General features: G+C 38.4%; 2 protein-coding genes across 2 annotated transcripts; one reads left to right on the top strand and one right to left on the bottom strand.

Annotated features, from left to right (window-relative positions):
- Positions 1 to 2,892: 2,892 nt before the first annotated feature.
- LOC140227980 (coiled-coil domain-containing protein 74B-like) lies at positions 2,893 to 14,177 on the bottom strand. Its single transcript, XM_072308363.1, has 10 exons — positions 13,989 to 14,177; positions 12,926 to 13,220; positions 11,919 to 12,126; positions 11,465 to 11,512; positions 10,504 to 10,554; positions 9,850 to 9,961; positions 8,870 to 9,059; positions 7,777 to 7,886; positions 7,246 to 7,293; positions 2,893 to 6,440 (listed from the first exon to the last, which is right to left on the bottom strand). Exons 2-10 carry the CDS (start codon positions 13,049 to 13,051, stop codon positions 6,296 to 6,298), a joined length of 1,038 nt encoding a protein of 345 aa, XP_072164464.1. The 5' UTR covers positions 13,052 to 13,220; positions 13,989 to 14,177; the 3' UTR covers positions 2,893 to 6,295.
- Positions 14,178 to 21,542: 7,365 nt separating this feature from the next.
- On the top strand, positions 21,543 to 25,929 carry LOC140227068 (transmembrane protein 199-like). The gene is made up of 6 exons (XM_072307499.1): positions 21,543 to 21,736; positions 22,854 to 22,930; positions 23,570 to 23,659; positions 24,342 to 24,381; positions 25,008 to 25,120; positions 25,584 to 25,929. The coding sequence occupies exons 1-6, from the start codon at positions 21,544 to 21,546 to the stop codon at positions 25,659 to 25,661; spliced, it is 591 nt and encodes a 196-aa protein (XP_072163600.1). The 5' UTR covers position 21,543; the 3' UTR covers positions 25,662 to 25,929.
- Positions 25,930 to 26,563: the final 634 nt, after the last annotated feature.

Here is a 26,563-nt window from a genome sequence, read left to right as displayed (position 1 = left end):
GTGCTCACAAGCTGAGGAACCTGTGTGTGGGTCTCACTTTCACCTGTCAAGTCTAATTATCTCTTACCATACATATTCCTGCTGTTTTCTTTAGATAGATGCTCCTCCCCCCCCCCCACTCTGTATTTCATATCGTCATATATGTCGACATCTCCTAATTTCGAGTGAGAAAAGGAAAGAAAATGCGCTTCCATGTCCATTGCTCTCTTTTTTCTTTACACTGACATGTCGCCATGTTTGACGAGATTTGACGAGCCATGCCCAGGATCCATACATTTTCCCACCCTCCTTCTCTCATGTTGTTCAGCTTGTACGCCATCACACGCTCTGTTCCCCCCTACAGAATACTGTGAAATTGTCTGTATATATGGGATCGTGCGATGGGCCTGACACGTTCACATTTTTTTCCATTTTTTTTTAATATAAATTGTTTTTAGATTGAGAGAGACACACAGAGCAATTATAAGTCCGCCGTATGGTGAGGCGGGCAGTGCTTTTCATGTAATCGCTGGTTAAATTATGACGTACATGTATGCTCACTCCGGCTAGGAGTGAAATCTGTTTCTCTAGAAGTACGTAAAGACGAAAATGGTAATAACAACATGTCTCATTCGTTCTATGCATAGTGATATTGGAAAGCATTGTACACAGTACTGCAGAAAATAAATTAGCAATCGGATTGTTACAAAACGTTTTGAATAAAAGCCATGCTTGTACAAGGCATAATATATGTAAAGAAAGCTAACTGTGCCATGAGTTTTCTCTTTTTTTTTTCTATCATGGAGATAACATGAAATTCCCTCCCCCAATTTCTATGGTGTTCTATCAATTAGAAGTCACCCAGAGTCCACTGTTTATATGAATCCATTCCCATCATACATAGTATACCTTTAGTGTGTGTGCATGGTTTGATCAAAAGTCACTCAGTAAGTATTGTGTCAGAATACTCTGGCAGTTTTATAAAGAAATAAAATTTTGTTTCATCCATTTCTGACATTTTTTTTTTTTTTTTTACCCAGTAGTTGCAGGCCCCATCTTTGCCTTGTTTTTACCCACAAACCATTTGTGTCAGATTCTGGAAATGTTAACAATATTTATTCATCTCCTTTCATTTTATGTATTTTTTTTTTGTTTGTTTGCTTTTGGTTTTTTATGAAAAGAAAAATATAACATCCACAACAAATTAACATTATCAGTTTCATTGTGTCATTGAAAGAAAGAGTGAGTGATAATTGAACCATAAATTAAATAAGGCGAAAGTAGATTCAGACTCACATTATGTTATTTCAAGACAGTAAACTGTTTACCGTGAAATCTCTGAAGGTTGTTTTTGCCACACATAACTGTACTATTATAAACAAACACCTATATTAGGCTATATCAAAATGTACCTGTATATGTCAAGTTCTGTAATTGCATAGGTTCATCCATTACGTAGGTGGGAAGACAATGTATAGGGTATGTTGTATGTTTATGGAAAAAAAAAATAACTGAATAATATGTTTGTTAATTGAAATTGAATAAAAAAGGCCCAACAGAAATGTTGGCATATTATCATGTGTCTAATGTTTCATAATGTGTTTTGAATTTTGCGTGTGATTTCAGTCATTCCCCAGATCTTGGACTCAGAACCTTTGACTGCGAATCTGTTAAAATTTGCCACAAAGGGACTTCTCTTTTTCTAGTTAGCCTTTGTAGAAAGACTTCAAAAGGAAGAAAGTTGTAGAGATGACTCTTAAAGTTTTACACTTCTTTTTAACAAAAGTGTTGAGTTTCATAGAAATTGATTAAATACACATTAGAAAAGGCAATGGTATCCATGCCTAATCTCTCTCATGCTGGTTTGTACATGAAAATATGAAATCTCTTATATCACCATAAACCATCATTAATAGAATGATTTAGTGTAAGGGATGCACATTAATTAATGTCTTGTCTTGTATTCATTGTGGAGGAAAAGTATGAAAGCATGTGTGTGTATGTGAAGACACTAAAATTCCAAAACTTAGTCATTTTTGTCTGATTGTAGGGAAAGTTTCAGTGTTTTGCATGACTTGACTCCATGAAACACGTGAAGATACACAATATGCACATAACTCTGTACTGCCAGTGATCCCCCTCTTCCAAAGTTGTGGTTTCCATCAATGTTAATCTGGAAATTTCTGCTTAATCTGTAATAATGTGTAAATATGTAGGTTTCTATCTTTTGTATGAGCTTAGCACCCGACTAATTAGCTTAAAACTTACAAAGCTTGACAGCAAGGAATTGCATACCTGCCAACTGTTCAGTTTTAATCTGAATATTCAGATTTTTCACTGAAAGAAAATGCATTAATTTCAGTGTGTTCTGATTTTTGTTGTTGTTGAAATATCTGATAATAGTAAGGTATATGAAATTTATGAAAGTTCAGATTTTAAATAACTTTTCTTTGTTTGTTCAGAGGCTGGGCAGGTATGGAATTGTAGCACTCTTTTACTGCTGTACATTGTTATTCTATCAAAGGCAGAAACAGTAAAATAGAGTGAAAGCCACAAATCACACACACACACACAACAGCACAAGGGATACTCCATCTAAATATTGTCTGTGATGCTCATCTCACACAAATATTTGTACGCATTTAGTCTTACTGGCATTGTAAAACCACCACTCACCATTTTCTTCTCCATCCCACAATTTACTCTTCCTTATCCGTCGTGTAAATCATGCAAAGCAGGAGAACCTTAAGTCACATCTCCCCCTTCTCTGGCAAAAGTCTGAACAAGTTCCGACAGAAGCATACTCTCTATCCTCCATACAACACATCACACACATAATGTGTTTAACGCAGATCAAGCTTGTACCTTTTGCTCCAATGACTGCACACAGACACAAAGCACAGTCAAATCGTATCATTTTTGTCGTGCTGTATTTGCAAGTAATCCTCTGAAACAGAACAGTCTGGTCTAATTTCTGACATCACACATAAAAAGCCACTTCCCATTCAGGTACGTAAGGACTAGGGGATACAAGAACTAGGTATTCATACACTGAATTGCACCATAATCACCTCCAGAGGATAGAATAAAGTTTGTGTTTTCATTATACCTTGAAGTCTGACCTGCAAAGATTAAAGGAGACCTCCGGATGATTTTCGGATTTTTACATTTGAACAACTATAGATTAGTTATACTGAGGACAGAGTTTCAGAATTTGTGATAATTGGGATGAAGAATAAGAATATTTTCGAAATTTAAAACAAATTGCAATGAACAAGGATGATGACATGGCAGAGTCACCATAAGAATGCATGAGTTGGGGCTCAAGGAAGCAGAACAAAAGAAGAAGGCATGCATAGATTATACACAGGTGAACTCGCAAGCAAGCGGATATTGTAATGGAATTTCACTGCTACATTTCTGAAATATGTGAACCTCCTATGTCATCATCCTTGTTCAGTGTAATTTGTTTAAGGTTTTTCAAACTATTGTTTCTCTGCTCAAGAACCACAATAAATTCGACAAATCTATACACGGAGTTGTCGATTTATGTACTACATTATGTGAAATTATGAAAATCGTCTGGAATGTCCCTTTAACATCTCGCCTCCTGCCCTCATTAGAGTGATTCAGGGATAAAGAATGTACATATCATACTCCTTGACTTAAGAATACTTGGAAGAATTTATGCAAATGTTCAAATTTCGGCAAACGGCAGAAATGCTAATGATAGCACAATATCAGTGATGTGCAACCAAGCTCTCATTTTGTGATCATACGTGTCTGTTGTGTTATGTGGCAAATCATCCGGCAAAGAGCACTACATTACAGTGAAAGTATAGTAGTCTTCGTCAAGGATTGGACCTTTTTTTTTTTCTTTCCCTCAGACATCTACAGAGAGAGAAATCCCCTCTGTAAACATCATATAATAATCTTTTCTATGCTTGACCAAGACTATATGCCACCACAGACATACATGTACATGCTTGTACTGTACATGTACTAGTAGCAAGTACTGTAAAACCAGAAACATTTGCAGCATGAAACTTTTGCAGATTAGAGCAGACAGCTTTTACATGGCATGAAACTTTTGCAAATTGCCACTGGCATTCAATACATTGTGTAGACAAACACTTTTGTGTGAATTTTACTTTCACAAATCTTGGCTTCTTGCAAATTTGCGAAAGTTTTGTGCACGCGAAAATTTCTGGTTTTACAGTATTTACTTCATCTTCACATGTATTAAAGACAGTTCACAAAGTGCAGATAAACCTGCTACAGAGCTGACTTGTTGGCATTTTCACCAACACAAATGAGAATGTCTTGGAGTGGACTTTGAGGTTTGGGAGTTACACACAAGGTTTTTCTTACTCTAAATGCATCAAAGGAATGTTCTACATGTAAAGCACCTTATGACCTCAAGATAGGGGTGAACATACATGAGAAGCATGACAGAATGTTTCATACCACAAGAAAAACATACCAGTATGTTTCCACTAAGGTTATTGCAGAAGCTGAAACCACAAACTGTACTACATTCAAAAGTTACCACAATGCATGCTTCCTTGCAAAACTCACAGGCAATGTTATCACCAACTTTCAAAAAAAAAATTGATAACACAATTACACGCTGTCAAAGCAGGGCCCACTTAAAGGACAACCTCACTTTCATACACATTGATATGTGCATTGAGTGAATGTAGCGATGTCAGTAGAACACATCAGTGAAAGTTTGAGGAAAATCGAACAATCTGTTTAAAAGTTACGAATTTTTGAAGTTTCTGTGCAGTTATTGCTGGATGAGAAGACTACTTCAGTTTATGATGTCACATGCATAGAACGACTGAAGGAAAATATAAAGAGAATTCCACAAAATTTCATTTTATCAAAAAAGTACAAATCATTGAGGGTAGTATTACTCTCCCTGCCTTCTGGAAGAGGCAAGTCAGGTGCTCTCTTGTTATGCAAGCACAGTGAAAACATGTTGAATTTTCTTTATATTTTCTTGATATCGCTCTACACATGTGACATCACGAGCTGCAGTAGTGTTCTCATTCATGGTGGCACTGAAACTTCAAAAATGCATAACTTTTGAATGGACTGTCCGATTTTAAACTTCACCGATGTGCTCTGATATTACTGCATTCTCTCAATCCACATGTATATCAAGGTGAACTTGTCCTTTAAGTTTGTCATACACAAAGAGAAGCAGGATGGTTGGAGAGCATCAACCAGAACCATACAGGGTTAGACTTGTCTCCTTGTTTTTGCATGCTTGTTTTTCTCTTACTAATGAGTGTCCTTAACAGAGATATTACCCTCCATATACTATGTTACATGATCTAATTTTTCAAAATACAATATGAATATGCTTTCCTTCTCATAAAATAATGAATACATTTCAAGCTCACAATAGTAGTCCCCAAGAAAAGGCGACGCTAGTCCAAATTGTAGTCCCACAGCAGTTCCAACAATTCCCCGAATGAAAATGCAACTAGTGCACAATTTAAAATCCACTAAAATCCGAATTCTTTCCACTCTAAAAATGAGATAGAACCCGACTATATTTCAGCAAAAATTGATAGTAATAACCAACTTTTTTTTCACTCTTACATCATAGCAAAGCTCCAAAAGTTTGCAGTAAATATCCTTAGACTTAAAATCCATCTGATCATTTTCTGCCATGTGATTTTGACTTAAAACAGTGTTTGAATGAAAAAGAGACAAATAGAATTATCTGATTTATCTGTAATTCTTTCTTGCATATTCTAGATATATTGTAGACAGCCTCTTCTAATTTTGCCAACTGCAGTCTTGGATATGAATGACCATGTTTACACAATTTCCAGTGGTGTACACCATGTACATGCAGCTTTAATATCATACATCCTTTGTGCATTATCAACTCCAGTAAGCATCCACTTTAAACAAGGCTAACCACATGAACTTTTGATGTGTAGCTGACACACAAGCAACATCACACTACTTACAGACACCAGCCTACACACATACACAAGACAAAATCCTCTTTGTACAAATGTACAGAGACATCACATATGTTCTGTTCAACAGACATGGACCTGGGCGGCACGAAGATTTCAGATGACTTGTGGTCAACAAAAACTGGTCGAGGGAACCCAAGCAGGTGCGTGTTCTGTTCCTCTGTAACATTTATTCAAGTAGTCTTCTGTGTGCTGTTCAGATTTCCAACTAAAATGCCTGATATCCACTCCACAGACACGCGTCCCTGTGTGCAATTGTCATTAAAGTCAGTACAGGTTCACTGATAAACGTTCACTTGGGTATCAGTGCTGGGTCATAAACTTTGGTCCTTGGACTGGTGTCGTGCCCTCTTGACGGCCTCCACGCGCTTCTGCCGCTCGGAGAAGCGGTTCCCCATCGTCTGCGTCAGTGGCGGCAGGGAGAAGCTGTCACGGGTCACACTGAAGGCAGTATCCGGTCTGAGCAGGAAGAGTAAAGATGACACAGATATAAAGATTGTGGGGAAAACAGACTAGCACTGACCTACAATACATCACATCCAATTAATGAACACATAAAAGTCCCTCAATTGCACAAACGTTATATGGTGCTGATCAGAATTAAGATAAAGAAGCTGTAAATGAGGACTTGTCACCTAGCTATATTCCAACACATCAATCATAGTCCAACATTTATATAGAGATGCCTGGACAATGGGCTGATAATTTGGGGCATACAATATTTGGATTTTCTTCCCACTGAATTTGTAGATTTGTCAGACTTAAGCCCACCACACTTCTACATGATCAGACCAGTCGCACGACTCTGGAGGCAAGCAGGGTCATACGAACAGTCAGGCGACTCGACACCGGCAACACCATGTGACCAGACTATGCAGCTAGGCTTACGACTGTACTGGTGTCAGTGCAAATGCTGTAGCATGATTGACTGAAAGTCCACAACCGGTTGCGAAAATCCAACATCAATTCTCTACACCTGGCACTGCAACCCAGTTGCACAACTGGAAATTGGCAAGGCTGGAAATGTGACACTTCTGGTCTTTAGGTCGAACAACTGGTGAATAATGGCACAGTCATGTAGTGTGTGGTGGCCTTTATGATCAATAAAAGGAATTACTAAAAGTAATCTTGTAATACTTGACTATTTATAACCCATGCAACACACACACACACACACACACACACACACACACACACAAAATGGATGTACACTTCAAGAGAGTGTGATTTCATTTGCTCAAAAATGTAGTTCCTTTGTACTTACAATTTCCTTGTTGGGTTCTTCAGTGAGATTCTTGGCAATTTTGCATCTCTGTAAGAGACAAAAAAAAAGAAAAGATATCAATTGAGAGATGCTAATATGCTTTATCCATCAATACACGAATGAAACTATCTTGACACATGTGAACACATTTCCAAAGCAGTATTTCAACATGTAAAAATTTACCTATACAATGGACATACTGAATGAAATAGAAGAAAAGATCCCTGGATATGGCTTGATATTTTATTTCACTAAAAGCAAAGTTTCCAATGCCAGTATGTCATTTTACTTGTTGAGGACAGGCTGACTTTATTACAACACGCATTTCCCATAGACACTTGCCCAAGTATACTTGGGACTCATCCTCAATGGGTTAAAACACATACATACACACAAACACAATTACACTGCAGAAGGCTGTGATAATAAACATCCGGAGCAACTTAAACAGAAATAATATATTATAAATCATTAGCTTCTTGCTTTACAAAGCAACGCAAAACTGTATGGTGCTGCATGTCATAAACTTACCCTGATATGTTCTGTTCCTCAGCGATATATGCTTTAGCCATGAGGTATGCATCAGGTGTCCACTTGTGAGAGTGCAGCACATCTTTGAGATCTGATTTGATTCTCTGGAGCTGTAAGAAATAGTGTAAACTTCTTCAACAAAATATTCATACATGTATATAGTTTTTTTAATTACTATTTTTTGAACAGTTGCAAGTGGATTGCTCATAACCAGATAATGACTGGTAAATCAATGAAAAGAATTTCACACAAAAATTATGCCAGCGTTGACAGCATGTCAACGCTGTCAAACTTTAAATCTTCTATGTCAAAGTCTAATTTTTACCATTTTTCTACTCATACCCTCATAGAAGGTCAGATACTATGATGTACACATTTGAACCATGTAGCATGAGACTATGGTAACTTTTTTGGGGGTAACTTTGCAATCAATGGTAACCATCAATGATTTGTTTTGTTTTGTTTTGATTTGACTGAAATAGGATTGCTATGGTAGTTACCATTGATTACAGAGTAATCATTAATTGTAAAGTTGGAAATTTATGCAATGAGGCCCTGGAAGGAAAAAGGCAGGACAGTTTCCACAGAGCTCACAACAACTTGTATATCCATGACCTCAAGCAGTTGGGGTCTGTCTCTATTTATCATATTAAAGGGTATAGAAAAACTATAATAACAAAACCCTACCCTAACCCTAGCCCTACTCTTGATATCAGCAGATCCAATAATGATGACCTAAACGGACAGATGCTAAAAGGTGTGCTCGTGTGTGCATCAGTGTGCTGGGGGGGGGGGGTTGGAATTCGGAATCTTGCATATATCTTCAATGATATCATGTCAGTTGGGGGTGGGGGGGAGGAGAGAGATAGAAAGGTTTATCTATCTGTGTTATACCTTGTAGCTCAGGGGCTGAATTGCGTATACATTACTAATACTATGTGCAGACAAATTCAAACTTTCAGACAGTTACAAAATGAAGCATTCACACATATTAAATAAAACTAAAGGAGAAAATATCATAATTGCACAAACCAATAGGTTCAACAAAATCAATAAAAGTTTAGCTGTTGTCCATTTGACACATTCTGCTTACCTCACAGCTCTGGCGGTCATGGCTATCCTTTAGGTGCCGGATGATGTGAGAGCACTCCTCCAACGTTGGGGGCCGGGGGTGCGGGTCTCCTGCTCTCTGCACCTGCAGGGGGTTGAAGTTGACTGGTAGGAGGGGCGAGGCCGAGCTACTGAGGGGACTTGTCTGTTGGCCCGCCTCCTGACTCTGGGGCCTGCAGGGAAGTTAGCAAAGGAGAGATGAGTCAGGAATACTGTAAAAGCTGTTATTTTCGCGAGGGTTTAATTTTCACAAATTTCATGAATTAAAGTTGGACCATGAATTGAACAACACACGAAAATGTCACCATGCGCTAAGGTGATGGTGTGCTTATGAAGGCCTCTGTGTCATTTGCAAAAACAACACCTTGCGAAAATGTCCATGACCTCCTCATTCGCGAAAATATCTGTATGCGAAAATACAGTGTACACAGTAGTAGAAGGGTTCGACGATACATAAGAACATATATCCTACAGGAATACTCATCCAGATAAAGAAAAGTGCTTGTTGTTTTGTTTTGATGAAAAAAATGAAACAAGGGCATCAGATTGTTTGCAACTTTAGCACAACTGTTTTAAGTTTTGCCTTGATTTCATAGTTTTTTTTGTATAAATCCTATACTTCTATTTCACTGTTTTTCCTCCAGATAACTCTCTCTTCTCTCTGTGTAAGGTAAATTAAATTGTCAATCAATTACACCTGTACCTTGTCTGCAACCAATCTCGTACTACACAAAAGAGCCGAGTTCTATCAAAATAATTGAACAGTCACATGACAAGGATACTGATATTTGAATGTATCAGAACGATGCCCCAAAATACCACAGACATTTAAACGTGACCATCCACTTTTTACAACATGCATATTTCAAGCTGCTGATTACACTGATCTCCAGCTGTGATATGATCCTGTCTGAATAATATAAACAATAGGTGTAACTGTTCCTTGCAGGAGGTATTCCTCACCTCTTCTCTATGGTTTCCTTCAGTCTCTGCTGGAGGTATGCGTTGAGGTTCCTCGCTTCTTGAAGGCCTGCCTTCAACTCCTTCACCGTCATCATCTGGTCAAACTTGTGAGCTGGGGCGAGTGGAGAGGAGAGGAAACATGTCAAGACGGTGTCAACAGAAATCTAGTTTGTACAAAAGCAGACACCAGTGGGAGTGGTGGGCTGCCTGCACAAGTTAAGACTCTCTGAAAAAGTTTTGGTGCCATAAAATGACCTACTATCAAGCATCCTCTATATACGCAGATCAAGCAGGACTAAATCATCAAATCACCTATAATACTCGGAATAACTGTACAGGCTTTGAAATATCTTATTCATGTATGTTTCATAAGCAACTTGAAAGAAAACATTTAGACTTAAATAAATAGTTCAATTATTTGTTTTTTTTTTTCCACAAAGTGATTTGAAGAAATGTATATCCAAAGAGGCGACTTTGTAAAGTGACTGTTAAGGAGAATGATCATGTGGCCATCTTGTATAAAACATAACATCAATGATCCATAACAGGTTGAAGGATTCAAACCTGCAACGGAAGCACACCTCAATAATAACAGATATCATAGCCTCTACATGGGTGCATATTCTGGATACTCTTCCAGGGCATTTAGCCTACCTGGTGATCCGTTCGGGCTGCCATCCGACTTCATGGAGGACCCTGATAATTCTGTTAGGAGAAAACAGAAAAATGTAAGATACTCCTTCAATGCAAATCACGTTATAAGCAGCAATCTTTGCTACTTTGTGTATTTTGAATTTAGTGTTATTTTGTTATTATAGTGCAGGGCCCCCAAGAACAACAGAGTATAAACTACTGATGGCGCTACCCTGGGCAAAGAATGCTACCAGTGAATACATAAATACATAAAAATCCCCTATGGCTACAACAGAGCTTGATCGTGACTGTTCCAAGAGCTCCAGCCAGAGAAGTACTGGCTGAGAGAGGTTGTTGTTCATGGAACAATGGCTAGAATGGTCTTCTTTCTCTTGACTGCAAACTTATGATACAAGGATTCAATTGCCCTATCCCCCATCATAAAAAAAAAATGGTATTTTTCACTTTTCTTTTACAAAAGCCTTGGTCAAGATATCACAGGAATACACTGCTGCAGGTATTCTTTTGACAACATTCATATCCTTTCCAGATTTAGATTTTAAAGATAAGAATATTATATTTCTTTAATCAACATAATGTCTTAATCATCATGCATTTAGAAAGTTTTTTTTTGTGTTCATTTATCTGTTTGATTTTTTGCTTGCATAGTTCAGACATCTTCTCTTTTTTTTTTTTATTTAACTGATAATCCTTCCTATCCAAAGTGATTATTTGTATTTACTGTATGAGCAAACAACCCCATATACAAATATCTACAAAAATCTTTCAGGAAGTAAACTTTGCTACCAAAGGTATAAATGGGCATTACAATAAGGAAGTAAAAAATGTGGCACACAGCATAGAAACTATTGTCCAACATATAGGAAGGAATTTCTACAAGTCATTAACAGCAGATGCATTGTGAGAGACATCACTGCCATATGCAACATATGCCAGACTCTTTAGCTGCAGTTTTACTCACCTTTCTTGGGAGATTCTGTTCCGCTCATAATCACTTTAAACTGTAGTTCTGTGTGCAAAGAGGGGGAAAACGACATTTATGTTGAATGTTAATGGCTTTCATTCTTGTTGTGATTTACATTGGCAAAATAGAGCAAGCCATCCACGATACTACTTGCCTATCAAGGCACAAAAGTTGTCAAGCGGCACCAAACCAGTTTCAGTTTGAAACCCTTCATACTGTTTTGCATACAGTGTATATTGCCTAGAATCATTGGAAGAAGTTATAGCAAGCACTTGAAGAGATCCAGTAAATTATCCATGCCGAGCCAGATGAAAATCTGATCTAAACTCAACTCTAGATGACTTCATGACCAACTGCTAGTCATATACATTACATCTAGAGATTAAATTGTGGAAATATTGGGTAGGCTTGGAGGGAGAAGGAAGAAGCCATCTCCAATTCATGAACCAACCTTTGTTTTCTCTCTTGAGAGCCTCAATCTCTTCATGCAGACTGCTGAGGACTTCCCTCTGCTGCCTCTTTAGGAACTCGATGCTCTTCTCCAGGTGCTGCAACCTCTGCTGGGGGTCGCAGTCCCCCGCCGTGGACAGCAACCCGTCCACACTCTCCCCATCCTGCAACAGGTCCTTGTGGGAGACGGACTGGGTGGCTGGCAGCACCTACACAATGTTACATGAGCACAGGACATTATTGTCAGGGTCTTGCATGATTCAAAATGAAATGAGGCACTTGGCAGATTTCAGATCATGTTCACAACTTGTATTCATGACATAATTCATCAGAAAGGAGTTCACTTGAAGCCTGCTTCAACAACTCTGCTTTCAAAATCGATAGCAACACAGTCTAGTGCAGGTGGTGCATTCATTGTTGATAAGGTAAGGGAGGCCTGATCCAAAGTTTAACATTGTAATTAGTGCCCCCATAAGAAATAAATCTTTACATAAAATTGACCCTCAGCAGGAAAATGCTTAATATCAATCTTGAATTTAATTTCACTAAGTATTGGAAGCTCGAAACAAGAATAAAATGAGCACACATCATGTTAAATACATCTACACACACGTTCGAGTACATGTGTTACATGTGCATGGTTTGTGAAAAAAATCAAAATGTGTAGCAATGTGTAGTGTTCCAAAAACAGACAGAAAATGAAACTAAATGGTTGTACATTGTATTCACGAAGTTGTAGATCTGTCTTTTTTCAAATACCATGTGGCTAAACCAATGCATTGAAATACAAGCATTGTACTGGTACTGTGCATATGTAGTATACATGTTGTTTTATTTGCTGAACACTTCAGGATATACCTTCTACAACTAGACAAAAAAAAAACACATTTTGCCAAAGACAGAGTCAGACAACTGAACTATACAACGCACTGCATAATAACAAAATACAGTGCTGAAAAAAAAAAAAGAAAACAAAAGAAATGTAAGAAAGAACACCAAGTATGTTACCTGCAAGTGGTCCTTCAGGAATGGCTTTGGATAGCGTGCTTTGTCCAGTGTCTGCATCCGCGGCCACTGCGGAAGATTTTGCAGAGGAGGAAGACTCATGGATGTCACAGGCATCTCAGTTTCCATGCAGGCTTGCCTTCCAACAAATCAGTGATAAAGTTGCTTTTTCCCTTTTGTGATGGCCAAAGTATAACTTCTGAATGTACGCTGTGCACGATGCACAAGTGTCTTGCTGTTGTATTCACACTGACAATGAGATCTTTCTTCCACTTGACTTGAAGAGTTCAGGGTCTATCTGCAGTGAGCGAAAGCAGTGGAGATAATAAAAAAAATATCATTACCAGTAACAACAAATGAATATTTTGAATTAGATCTACATGTAGAAGATCTATCATCAAGATATCTTTTTCTTAGTGGAGGCATTTGAGAAAATGTTACTTTAAGAAAGAATGCAGGGATGACGTGGCATTCTAAGTTGGCACTTCATCCAAAGCTTGACTGATATCGAGCACAATCACCAAATAACCAATTGCAGCAAAGAAGGAAGTTACAACAATGTATCTATTTGTATCCCTTCATCATGTTTTCAAACATGTTCACGTATAACGTTAGGGCTAGACATCTATTCCTTTTGAGCTTAGGGTAACGTCCCCAGTGTTCGGTCACTTAAGCTTTTTTGCAATATTTTTCAACAAAGATCAATGAATATCCCTTGCTTCTTGAGTGTGAGTACGGCACTACGGGAATTCTAGTTGCTAAACCTACTAAAACTAAAAGACGGTCTAGACTCTACATCATAACAGAACCTTCTAAATTTAGACTCTATTAATTGCACACTACTGGCAGACTGATAGTATATAGGCCCTACTACTACTACTAGCGTCCAGTAATGTAGCGAAAATTTTAGGGATCTCAACTGGTTTAAATGTTGCTGTTGCAGTGTTTACTGCTGGTAACGTAGCTGCATCAGCTGCTCTCAGCTCACCACACACCTGCAGAGGATTCTACTGTCACTAAACTTACAGCTAAGCCCCTAACGGTTACATGCTACACTGTCACTGACCTTGTATTTTCAGAAGATAGCAAATCCATGTCGCTTGTACGTCGTTGTAGTTGAAGCCTTGTCAGGTTCGTATCAATGATGAAGAGAATGACAGGCTGCTGCGAGTATATTCTAAAAAAAAAAAAAAACAGCACGGAGAACGACAGCGCCCAATAAATAACGTACAACGAAAGGCAATTAACGCTGGAATCCGGCCCGGCTCTTACTACTTGGGTACGTAGATAGACCTTCTAGCTCCTCAACAAGATAAACACACAGACACACACACAGCTCATCAGGCAATGCATGCAATACGTTACCATGCTACGCACTCGTAAACTACGACTAGCACTAGGGCCATCAGCGTAATGTATGTTTCGCTGCCTCCCCTGTTTTGCAGCCTTCCAATGAGACAACGACATGCCACATATCGAATCAGCGCACCGCAACATCGACCTTGGCTGCTAAGCAACGTGGGTAAACGTTGGCGATGATGCCAATGGAGCTGCCGTGCACAGGTCGATGTAATGGCCTTAAAACCTTATCGATTTTCACATTGAGTGTTTTTTTTTTCTCTCTCTCTCTTATGATCCATCAATGAGATTCTTCACAATTGCATCGGCAAAGATTTACCTGTCGTTCTTTCACGTACCAATGGAGAGCATCACTAGAACAATCAAATGTTATTGAAAAAATTCATTGCAGGAACCATAGACACGTCTTTGTTGTTTAACTCACAATACCTCTGTTAATTTTATCAATATCTGCTTGAGTGTATGTCGCATATATTTTTCATTTCACTGTTGTCGTTGGCGTTTTGTGTTTTGTTTTGTTTTTGTAGGGAGAAGGAGAAATAGAAGTCGGCTGTTCTTCTCATAAGGTATCTGTATGGACTTCTTTTTATCTGTTACTACAGCTCACGGTGAAGAATATACCCTGCTCGGTTTTATTGTCATTATCATTACGCTTCTTTACTTTTCTTCGGTTGCTTGTAAGGCAGCTGAACGCAACTGTTGAAGGACCTATAGTATTCCATTCATGCTTCCATGAGTCATATTTCAATGCTTTATTTGTTTGTTTGTTTTTTACTTTATGTTGTTTTTGTGTTGTCATTTTGATTAAAAAATATAGGGCAATGCCGACAGGTGACATGGTCGGCGTCCCTGCATTGTTACTTGCCCGACAGTGAAAGATTTACTGTTATCTTGGGTTTCCGTTAGTTATTCATTCGTTTATTTATTCATACATTCTTTCACTGATTGGTTAATTTTTATTATCTCTAATGATCTGCACATCTGCCCCTTTTTCTAGCCACTACAATCTTTTGAGCAAAAGTAGGGGACTCTTCCTAAATGCGAATTTAATCGTGTGAATTTACAAAGTGATCAATTGGAAAAAGAAGATGTATAATGTGGCTCCTGCATAGCAGTGACTTGATGGTTTAAAAGTTACCTTTCTCATGTATGCTTCAATTCTATTTTCCTCTGATGTAGATTATGACTATAAATGACAGGTGAAGACCTACTATTTAAGTTGTTTTTATGTGACCTTAAATGAAAAATCTTGATATTTAAATGAATATAGTTATTTTCTTTCAATCTCTGATCATAAAGTAACTGAAGATTGAAACAAAACAACAATATTATATCTCCGACCTTTTGAGTAGTAGATAAGACACATTTCGCTTTACCATTAAGATTTTTGAAAGCGAAAAAAAAAAAATCCACTCCATGATCGAGTTGACTCAGGTAAACAGAGAAAAACAAACAACTGAACCGATCTTACTGTTTTTTTTTAATAAAAACCAAATTTAAAAACGTACACAACTTCCTCGTTCTGTGTCCGATTTTAATAAAAACCTACACTTGTCTGCTGCTTTGCTGGTATATGATTTTATTCCTTTCATTGTAAGAGTATACCATTAACGTAAAGTGCGTCTTTTCTCCACGCGCGAAACAGTCTGTTAATCAGAGCGTGTTGACAGGCGCCCTCTATTGTTTTGTGCAGTTTAGTGCTCTTTCTTTTTTTTTTCAACTCAAGTTGATTCCTCTCAGATGGTCTCATTCCCCCCCCCCCCCAAAAAAAAAATAATAATGAAACAGTTAGAGCGAACAAACACAAACTGAAGGAGAAAAAGAAATACGCATCAAAGTCAATGTGTTGTCATCATTCTTGCCATGAAAGAACAGAGACAGAGACGGGAAGGGGGGCTCAGTTCGATCAAGCTAGGTCCAATGCCATCTCATGCATGTTCGAGTTAACTTTAATATATAGAAAGAAAGGGTAAAATTCAAAGACAGTTTGAGTAGAAAATGTCGTCATCTAAATGTGATGTGATTACGACAGTTATGGAACTTAAACCAGTCACATGCATGATTTCACAGAGTCGTGACCTTGACCCTAACATGCACTATTATTGCATATTAATGAGGTATATAACGATAATTATAGTTGTAAAACCAATAATGCTGTTTCATGAAAGCATAATGAAGTTCTCATAGGACTTTAATACTTAATTTCATCCGAGTTTGATTGGACATATATTCTGTTTTATGACTTTGTTCTAGTTACAGAAAGCAACTTCAGCATGGCATATGATAAGTTATGGATTGCATATATTATGCCATATAAACGTGTATTATACTGTAAGATATATGCCGACTTAGATGTGCAGTCCCTCTAAAGTAAAAAAAAAAAAAAAAAAAAAAAAAAAAAAAAAAAAAAAAAAAAAAAAAAAAGAAGCCTCAGGTGAATCTGAATGTGCATATCAATAATTATATCCTCAACGTCCACACTTTTTACAAAAATCCGTGGTGTAACCTTTCACGATAACATTCGATTTTTTGTATACTTGCAGGGCTGGCGGAACCGGGGGTGGGGCTCAGGCCCCCACTATTTTGCACCCGTACATAGGAATACAAAATTATAGGGCTCCACCACTTTGCCCCCCCCCCCCCCACCCCCACTTTTTTTTTTTTTTTTTTTTTTACCTCGGAAGGGGCACTAGAAAACAATAGACTGAAACCTTTGAGACTTATTTTTTAACATTTTTTTTAAAGATGCACTGAACCCCCCTTTTTTTTTTCTTGTCAGCTCATGAAACCCGGAAGTGCCCCCCCCCCCACACACACACACATATTATTTTGAAAAAGTGGCGCCGGCCATGAGCAGAGCACGTTGGTTTCTAAGATTAAAGATAACACGTAATCGATCAGTTGTCATAAAAGTGTATAAGAGTCTGTAGACATACACAGTGTCAATCAACACAGTAAGTTATTTTTTCAAAAGTTTGAAGCATGGGCGTAAATCCCGGGGGGATGGGGGGGATACATCCCCCCCCCCCTGAAATGGAGGAGGGGGGGATGGCCTGTACAATCATCCCCCCCCCCCCTGAATTTTGAGGGGAAAAAATGGAGGAAGCAGAAATGTGATTGTATCAATTTTGGCATATTGCATGACGTTTGTACGCCGGCCTTCAGACAGGTAACAGAGCTGAACAGTATTCTATCTTGTAGGAAAATGTATAATTTTCTCAAGCGCTCGCTCGCTTCGCTCGCTCGCGAAGAAAGTAACATCGATATACACTGTAAGGTATGGCTCGGTCAGGCGTTGACAACGTCAAATAGTGTAAGTCTACATGTAAACATGCTATGACGCGAGTAACTGGGGACCATCTGCAAAATATGTACGAAAACATACAAACAAACAATAACAACAACTTTATAGCCATAATTGAATCCCCTCCATTTCCTGAATCATTCCTGAGAAACGACAGTGACTGATGACTCAGTCAGGATACATCTATGGGCATACCAAGGGAAGATCAGGGACGTCGAATCTATGGGGGACAAAGGGGCATTTGCCCCGCCCCAAAGGAAGTGTTTAGACAGACAAATCATTTATCCCCCAAGCAATTCCCGTTGTATTGCAATCATGAACATGCAAAAGGTCCGCTATACAGGATAAGGGATAAACTTTGTACACTTTTGACATAGACGTATATTCCCTAATTTATCACAGAGTGTGCAGCAGATCTTTCACTTAACAAAAGCAACATAATATGTATAGAGGCGTCGATGGGGGGGGGGGGATGGTTCTCAAATAAAAGTGGGACAAACAAAAGCGAAAAATATAGCTACAAACGGCAGTTTTTGGAGTGTAAAATGTTCAAATTTTAAAGCTCGCTCGCTCCGCTCGCTCGCATTTAACCGCTATGCCATTCTCCTGATGTTGCTGCCAGTGATTGACAGCAGGTGCACCCGGTGCGCCCCCCTTAATTTCCAAAGCGAAAATATAGCTACAAACGACAGTTTTTAGGACTGGAAAATGTCAAAATTTTCAAGCTCACTCGCTTCGCTCGCTAGCATTTAATCAGTATGCCATTCTCCTGATGTTGCTGCCAGTAATTGCCGGCAGTTGCGCCCGGTGTGCCCCCTTAATTTCCAAAGCGAAAAAATACAGCCACAAACGGCAGTCTTTGGACTGTAAAATGTCAAAATTTTCAAGCTCGCTCGCTCCGCTCGCTCGCATTTAACCGCTATGCCATTCTCCTGATGTTGCTGCCAGTAATTGCCGGCAGTTGCGCTCGGTGTGCCCCCTAAATTTCCAAAGCGAAAAAGTATAGCTACAAACGGCAGTTTTTAGACTGTAGACCATGTCAACATTTTCAAGCTCGCTCGCATTTAATCGCTATGCCATTCTCCTGATGTTGCTGCCAGTGATTGTGAGCAGGTGCGCCCCCCTTAATTTCCAAAGCGAAAAATATAGCTACAAACGGCAGTTTGGGGACTGTAATGTCAAATTTTTGAAGCTCGCTCGCTTCGCTCGCTCGCATTTGATTATTATTCCATTCTCCTGATGTTGCTGCCAGTAATTGCCAGCAGTTTTCGCCCGGTGCGCCCCCTTAACTTCCAAAGCGAAAAATATAGCTATAAACGGCAGTTTTTGGACTGTCAAATGTCAAAATTTTGAAGCTCGCTAGCATTTAATCATTATGCCATTCTCCTCATGTTGCTGCCAGTAATTGCCAACAGTTTTTGCCCGGTGCGCCCCCTTAATTTCCAAAGCGAAAAAATACAGCCACAAACAACAGTTTTTGGGACTGGAAAATGTCAAAATTTTCAAGCTCATTCGCTTCGCTCGCTCGCATTTAATCATTATGCCATTCTCCTGATGTTGCTGCCAGTAATTGCCAGCAGTTTTCGCCCGGTGCGCCCCCCCCCTTAATTTCCAAAGCGAAAAAATACTAGTACAGCCACAAAGGACAATATGTGGGACTGTAAAATATCAAAATTTTCAAGCTCACTCGCTTCGCTCACTCGCATTTAATCGTTATGCCATTCTGATGTTGCTGCCGATTGCCGGCAGTTGCGCCCGGTGTGCCCCATAATTTCCAAAGCGAAAAAATACAGCCACAAACGGCAGTCTTTGGACTGTAAAATGTCAAAATTTTCAAGCTCGCTCGCCCCGCTCGCTCGCATTTAACTGCTATGCCATTCTCCTGATGTTGCTGCCAGTAATTGCCAGCAGTTGCGCCTGATGCGGCCCCCCTTAATTTCCAAAGCGAAAAAGTATAGCTACAAACGGTAGTTTTTAGACTGTAAAATGTTAAAATTTTCATGCTCGCTCGCTCCGCTCGCTCGCATTTAATCGCTATGCCATTCTCCTGATGTTGCTGCCAGTGATTGACAGCAGTTAGCGCCTGGTGTGCCCCCCTTAATTTCCAAAGCGAAGAATATAGCTACAAACGGCAGTTTTTGGACTGAAAAATGTCAAAATTTTCAACGCAAAGAGATTTCACCGTAGGAGGGGGAAACCCCCCTACCATACCCTCCCCCCTAGCTTGATTCGTTCCCTCACATAACCGCTCCTCCTAAGATCAAATCCTGTCTACGCCGATGATAGGCCCCATTATTTAGTAGGCCTGCAGTGATGTCGCACAGCAAGAGCTAAATTACCACGATTTTGTCATTCAATATATTGTGAATATTTCATTTTCTTATTGTTTTTTTAAAGAAAAGAAAGCAAAATTTTCACCACAAGTGAGCACCAGATCGCTGAATTTCAGGTCTGAAAATGCAAAATCTTCCTCGTGTGGGAGAGGGATAACCCCCCCCCCCCCCCATACACACCCTTCCTCCGTTCGGTCGTTCCGCTCCCTCTCACAGATATTTCCCAAAAAAAAAAAATGTTTTCAGACTTTTAAGGTCTGATTTTCCGCCGAAAGTCGTCTGACAAGCAAAAAAAAAAAAAAAAAAAAAAAAAAAAAAAAGAAGCAACAAGAACAAAAAGTCTTTATGTTGTTGCTGCCACTTTTCTCCAACTTTATATTTCATGCAAAAGAGTGGGGCATCCGATCCCTGTAAAGTGTGTGTGTGGGGGGGGGGGGGGAGGGGGCACAAAGCTTCTCCCCCCCCCCCCCAAAAAAAAAAAAAAAAGGCTGCGCCGTTACGGTTATGGGCTTGTAATCGTGGTGATGGTGACCATCCCCCCCACTCCTCAGTATGGATTTACGCCGTTGGTTTGAAGGCAAATATAACTTTCAAGTATCATAATCGTGTCGCAATCTGACATTATTTTGATAAATGATATCGACAATGACAAAGATATTTTTAATGCTTCCTCACAGATAGGGACGATACAAGATATGATAACATTTGTCCAATATTAAAGCTATCGCGTATAAAACGCGTTATAAAACTAAGTTGATGTAAGGGTGATAAACATGTCGGAAGTTAATATTTTTCTTCATTGAGATTGAACCGAGGAAAGAATGATCGTTACAGCTCACCCATGGGTGAATTTAGGTGATTTTGCTCACTAAATTCCCAAATGATCTTACTGATGTGTAAAACCACCGACAGCTTACTGGCTGCGATCTTTTTGAACGGATAAGTTGTATAAGTGTGCATTTCTACACAGGTGAACATGTATTATTGAACAATTAGACTTTGCAAATGGTAGTTATCCTAATCCATCCAAGATGGAGTAAATGAATCACTAAACGAGAGTTTCATTTGAAATACAGATGTTATTGAACTTAAGAATACAAAGAAAACTGCAACAAATCAGTAATAATTCAAACATACAGTAATGTATGTATCTTATATTTGTTTGTTTGTTTGATTGATTTTTTTTTCCAACACAATTTCATACATAAATCAAGATTCTTTTCAGTAATATCACATAGAATATCAGTACGCAGATTACAATGTACATTATTCAAAGAAGGAAAATTGATGTGTAAATTACTTCCATTAACAAATGTATATATGTCTATCTATATCTCTATCTATCTATCTATCTATCTATCTATCTATCTATCTATCTATCTATCTATCTATCTATCTATCTATCTATCTATCTATCTATCTATCTATCTATCTATCTATCTATCTATCTATCTATCTATCTATCTATCTATCTATCTATCTTATCTATCGTTTATCCCAAGGCAGCGCACAGCGTTACAAGATCAAAGTCAGATACCGTGGATGACGTAATCCACAGCTGAGTCTAGTCGACTGTGTGTATTACGTTTCGCTCATAGATGTTGTGACTGAGCTGTGTGGAGAAAATGTCCGGGCTTGTCATTCTAACCGAACGCATCAGAAGGTCAGTTGAGACGATCTTAACCAGAGATGACGTCTCAGAGGTGACCAAAAGGGAATTCAGGGAACTCTTAGAAGCCGAGGATCAGAAGAAAGATGACAAACCGCGATCGATTCCATTCACATGTGTCCGAAAAGTCCATGAGCTGTTATCTGCCGGTGGGTGGTTTTACCGTAACGTTGAATTTTCTTTAGTCCCATGCTTTGAATCCTGCGTCTGCTGTACAACCGCCTCTTGTGCGAGGCGAAGTTGATTGGGTTGATGAAACTCCCTATTCTACCATGCCAGCAACTTCCGGTTTAATTATTACTCATCTTGGAAAAGAAGATAAAACACCTGACCTTGATTTAGAAGCAAAATATTAAGATTTACCATTCTTTGTTGTTGTTTTTGTTGTTTGACTGCAATACAGCTACAGTAATCTTAATTCGGCTGAGAAAATTTGAGATTGTGTTGCATTACCTGGGTAGTCTTTTTTTTTTTTTTTTTTACTTTATCAGCTCTCCTGCGAGATGCAGTCTCCGCAGAACATACAACTGTATATCCCTGACGACCAGAGACAGACTGACCTTTCGATCAACTTGTTAAGCTGACATAATGCAAATGTGACTTCAAATCAGTTAACACGAGATTTTTAGAATACCAAACAGGTGACCATTCTTAACATCCTCATAATCCCGCATTGAGGCACAGCCGCTGATATTGACAACTGCTGCCATCATTTGTGTCAGTTGTGGGAGGCATGCTGTTGTTTTTTGCCACGTTTTGTCTCAACTCGACGTCAGCTTGCACCTCTCATTATCAAAAAGACACAGTTCTCAGTTTTTATCTTTCCATCTGAACTCTCCTGACATTATGTTTAATAGTGACCCCATTTTTCTTTTTTAGTGGTTCTTGCTTGCATATTCAGTAAGTGATGAGCTAAATACTCTTATTCTTTCAATGGTTTTCCCATTGTAAATTCTTAATAACCTGAAAAAGGAAGAAACTAGGAAGGAAAGCAGACTACGTAGCTTTAAAAAACAATAGTCACGTAGCCAACAATATATCACCAACAATAACAACAGCTATCAATACTGGTTAGAGGTGTTTGTTTGTTGTTAAAAAGGGGGCAATGTGTCCAGTGCATTTTCTTAACCCGTTGAAAATGGATTGATTTTGCTATAACACACATTTCCCATAGACATCTGCCCGAGTATACTCGGGACTCGTCCTCAATGGGTTAATGACCCTTATTTTTTATCATTTCATGAATTACATCCATAAATCTCACAGGTTCATCAGGTATCTACCTTCATGAACTTCTTGAAGGGGCTGAAATCTACCACCCTCCACTGGAGCCACCAAAGAGGGTAAGCAGCTCAACACACATACATTTTGTGTCCAGTAGTCTTGGATACAACTGTCCGAAGTATGGTATTTACCCACTATATTCTGATTACATGGGACCATGCACTTTTTCCCCATCTTTTGCATACATGGGTGTATAGGAAATAGATGATTTAAGAGGGGAATATTGCAGGTATTTTAGGGCAAGGTTTCATTCTGATCTGCTTGTGTGAAAAGTGAAGTTACCAAGGTCAAATCTACACCTATACTTTTTTTTTTCCTTTATGGAGCAGTATTGTGGAGTAGTTCAAATGTAGGACAGATTGCAGTGAAACCTTGTGCTGTAATACTCTTTTTTATTCTTTGTACTTTGAAAGATAAATCCACATTGTGATATTTCTCTTCATCATAAGTTTGTAATAATTTTTCATTTGTACACTCCCTGATATGATCATTGTTGTGGATGTGAAGATGATGATTCAACCTCCGATTTGAACATTGTGTAGGATCCACACACCATGAGCATTGGGTTCTAAGAATCTCTTACATACTGTACATATCTGGTTAATACATATACTGTACCCATGCTACACCTGTATGCCAATATGTCTCCTTTTTATGTTTTTTTAAAATAATTTTTTATTATCTTTATTCTTTTTTAGAATCCAGAACTTGTTGCCAGGTTAGAGAGGCTGAAGGCTGAGCAAGAAGACAAACAGTATAGAGAGATGACCAAAAATGTGAATGTGCAGGTAAGCTTTTCTTTGAAGTGGACACACTTCACACAAAGAGTCAAATCTAACACTGATCAAGATACAGAATTCTTACTGATTACTTTGTGTCAAACGTTTCGTGGGCATTCATCAAGAAGGCTGTGTTCTAAATAGTATGAGGTTGAATCTGTATTCACACATGTAATTTAGTTGTAAAAATATAGGCAGACTTTTAACGCAGTTGCTCTTTTCTTCAAGATCTCCCCATTTCTGCTATTATTTTCTTCTTTCTTTGTTAAATGTGTGATATTTATGAAATGTGTGATATATATGACAATGGCATGTGTCAACAGTAAATTAAAATTACATGCATGTATATCAGTCAGATAAAAAATACAGTTTGTGTTGAAATGTATTTCTTACAATGTGCAATTGGTAAATTTTCATACATACACATGACACAGTATGTTTCAATTAGGAGAGCCTGAAGTCACAGAATAGACTCACAGTACCCACATCTGTAATAAACCTCCTAAGATTATGTCGAAGCCAACATGAATGAATGAGCTAAATGATGCTTTACTAAGATTCTATGATTGTATTTCCTGCCCAACAAGAAGAAACGTGATGGTTAGAATATTGTTCTAACCAGTTTATGTGGTTTTGTTTTAAAATTCACAGTGTTTGTGCATTTTGTTTTTGTTCTTCATCACACCAACAGACATACGGAAAGAGCCCTCTCTCACAAATAGGAAAAGATGGTAAGCATATATTCTTCTTGATGAAGAAAATTTTTTGTTCTTCATACAGCTAATGTCCACAGGTGACAGTTAGCTTGAGCAATGATCACTTTGATCCTAATATATTAGTCACTGATTTTATGCACGTTTCAAAATGTGTTGAAAAAGGAAAAGTCAGTTGTACATTTTCTTTGTAGTTTTCTTTCAACAGTACATAGCTGTTTTTGTTTTTTTTTTTTTTTGGTCATGATCAGCAAGTCAAATCATTCGAACCATTTAATACACTCTGTTTCACTGTTTGTTCTACGTGTTAGTGATTTATCATGAAAGTCTTAGCCTCCTCTTCAGTCTTCTTTGATTTAAGAATAAAAATCATTTATCACCTTGGGGTGAGCAAAGAGTGCTCAAACTCTCAAACAATGACGCAGTCTTCTTTATCTTTCTTTACAAAGGCAAATGATGGCATTATGTATTATTTCTTCTTATCATTATCATTATCTAATTTGTTTATATTTGTGGAGGAGGGGAAGGGTTTAATATTGCAGAAATAAACTTTGAATATCATCAACTAAGATATAAAATCTAGCATTTATTCATGGATAGAATTTTGAGGTGACAATCCCCCCCCCCCCCTTTTGTCTTGGCAGTGCGGTCATTCCAGGCACAGATGGTTGGAGTGGTCAACATGGTATTGACCATTGTGGGAGCATTTGTCTTTGGCTACATGGCTGCCTGGTACCGCTCACAGCCTGTTATCACAGTGAGTACAATCCAACCTTCATTTATCTTACCAATGTCAAAAAAAAAAAAAAAAGGAAATGAAAAAAGATGAATGCATAAACTGCAAACGTACTAAAAATTAGATGAAATATAAAGTGATCAGTGAATATACAATATGTCTTATATGGCACCCCTTATTTAAACATCTGAAATGAGTATAAGTTTGTTGGCAAATGCCTATATTCAGTGAGATGACATGGCTTGATGATGTGCTAAGCAGCTGTAAATAGTTACTTTCACACCAGAAAAAAAAAGTACAACAGAATCCTGCTTGGTGCATCGGTAATCCCCTCTCACTGTAGCTAAAGTCTACCAGTGTTGACTTTATCACTCTTTAGTTTGCTATCTTGTGAATGACAGTAAGTACACTTCGTGTCTGCATCATTTCCACTTTCTTTTTGACCTTATCCCTGTTTGTGTGTTCTCATACTATGTCCCTACAGTGTGTTTCTACTGGCTTGGCTCTGGCGCTGGTGGTCGCCGTAGCTGACGTCTATTTCTTCATCAAGTTTGAAGTATGACAGGGTGATGGGAGTATATCTGGTCCAAGATTGGACAGCTATTGTGCATGCCCTCCCCCAGCCGACTCTCTTCAAAGAAAGAACAGAAATCAGGCTGTATCCCAGAATGGTCTACTAGTGTACATTCCAAGAGGTCAGTTACCCTTCGGCCGTTTAGCTGGGCACAGTGTAAACTTTTTTTGTGAAAGATGTTTATTTGTGAAGATTATGTTTAAAGGTAATACATTGGGCGTATAGTAGGTGACCCTTAAAGCAACTGCCCTCCATTTCAACCATCATCTGATTTAATGCTGATGTCTTGCAAGGCTTCTAGCATCGCCCACCCACCCACCCGATGACTTTTACTGTTTTTGTCATTTAAAAGTTAGCAGGTTGATGTCTCTGAATCTGGTGTTGGGTCAGTTTTAAAACATTGGTCATCGTTTTTAGCCACAGTGAATGAAATGATTGCATGTTGAGACTGTTGTGTTGTTCTGCAAACAAGGGAGAATATTTGTTCACTCTCCAGAACTTTTATCAATAGTACACTCAAGCTGATACTAAGGTAAGGAAATTTGTAATTCAGTAGGTAAATTATGCTTGCCCTAAACTGATGTCAAGGAAAATTCCATGCAAATTGGTCAATACAGTGTACATTTTCTTCTGCATTGGAGTAATTCTGATGGTAAAGATGATAGCAAACAAGTAATCAATTTTAATGCTTTTGATGACGATGATGATGATGATGATGATGATGATGATGATGATGATGTCGATGATGATGATAGGACAAATCAATCTTAAGATGATGTGAATGTAGTCTTCTGTCAAGGTGTTAGCACCAATATCTGGTCCATCAAAAAACTGATAGTTAGTCTCATCATCAGTAATTAGGAATTGATTGTGAGATATTCCGTGTCTGT

Source organism: Diadema setosum, chromosome 4 (genome assembly GCF_964275005.1).
Source record: "Diadema setosum chromosome 4, eeDiaSeto1, whole genome shotgun sequence".
NCBI lineage: Eukaryota > Metazoa > Echinodermata > Echinoidea > Diadematoida > Diadematidae > Diadema > Diadema setosum.
The sequence above is the reverse complement of the archived record's forward strand: the minus strand, read 5'-3'. Positions and strand labels throughout refer to the sequence as shown.

What these genes read in the sequence shown, in the direction of transcription:
- LOC140227980 (XM_072308363.1), bottom strand. Translation starts at nt 13,051, where the DNA reads ATGGAAACTGAGATGCCTGTGACATCCATGAGTCTTCCTCCTCTGCAA. An exon ending in TCCTGAAGGACCACTTGCAG is followed by an intron (nt 12,127 to 12,925) that starts GTAACATACTTG and finishes AACATTGTGTAG; the next exon opens with GTGCTGCCAGCCACCCAGTC. An exon ending in AACAGAATCTCCCAAGAAAG is followed by an intron (nt 10,555 to 11,464) that starts GTGAGTAAAACT and finishes TTCTCCTAACAG; the next exon opens with AATTATCAGGGTCCTCCATG.
- LOC140227068 (XM_072307499.1), top strand. Translation starts at nt 21,544, where the DNA reads ATGTCCGGGCTTGTCATTCTAACCGAACGCATCAGAAGGTCAGTTGAG. An exon ending in CACTGGAGCCACCAAAGAGG is followed by an intron (nt 22,931 to 23,569) that starts GTAAGCAGCTCA and finishes ATTCTTTTTTAG; the next exon opens with AATCCAGAACTTGTTGCCAG. An exon ending in CCAAAAATGTGAATGTGCAG is followed by an intron (nt 23,660 to 24,341) that starts GTAAGCTTTTCT and finishes TCACACCAACAG; the next exon opens with ACATACGGAAAGAGCCCTCT.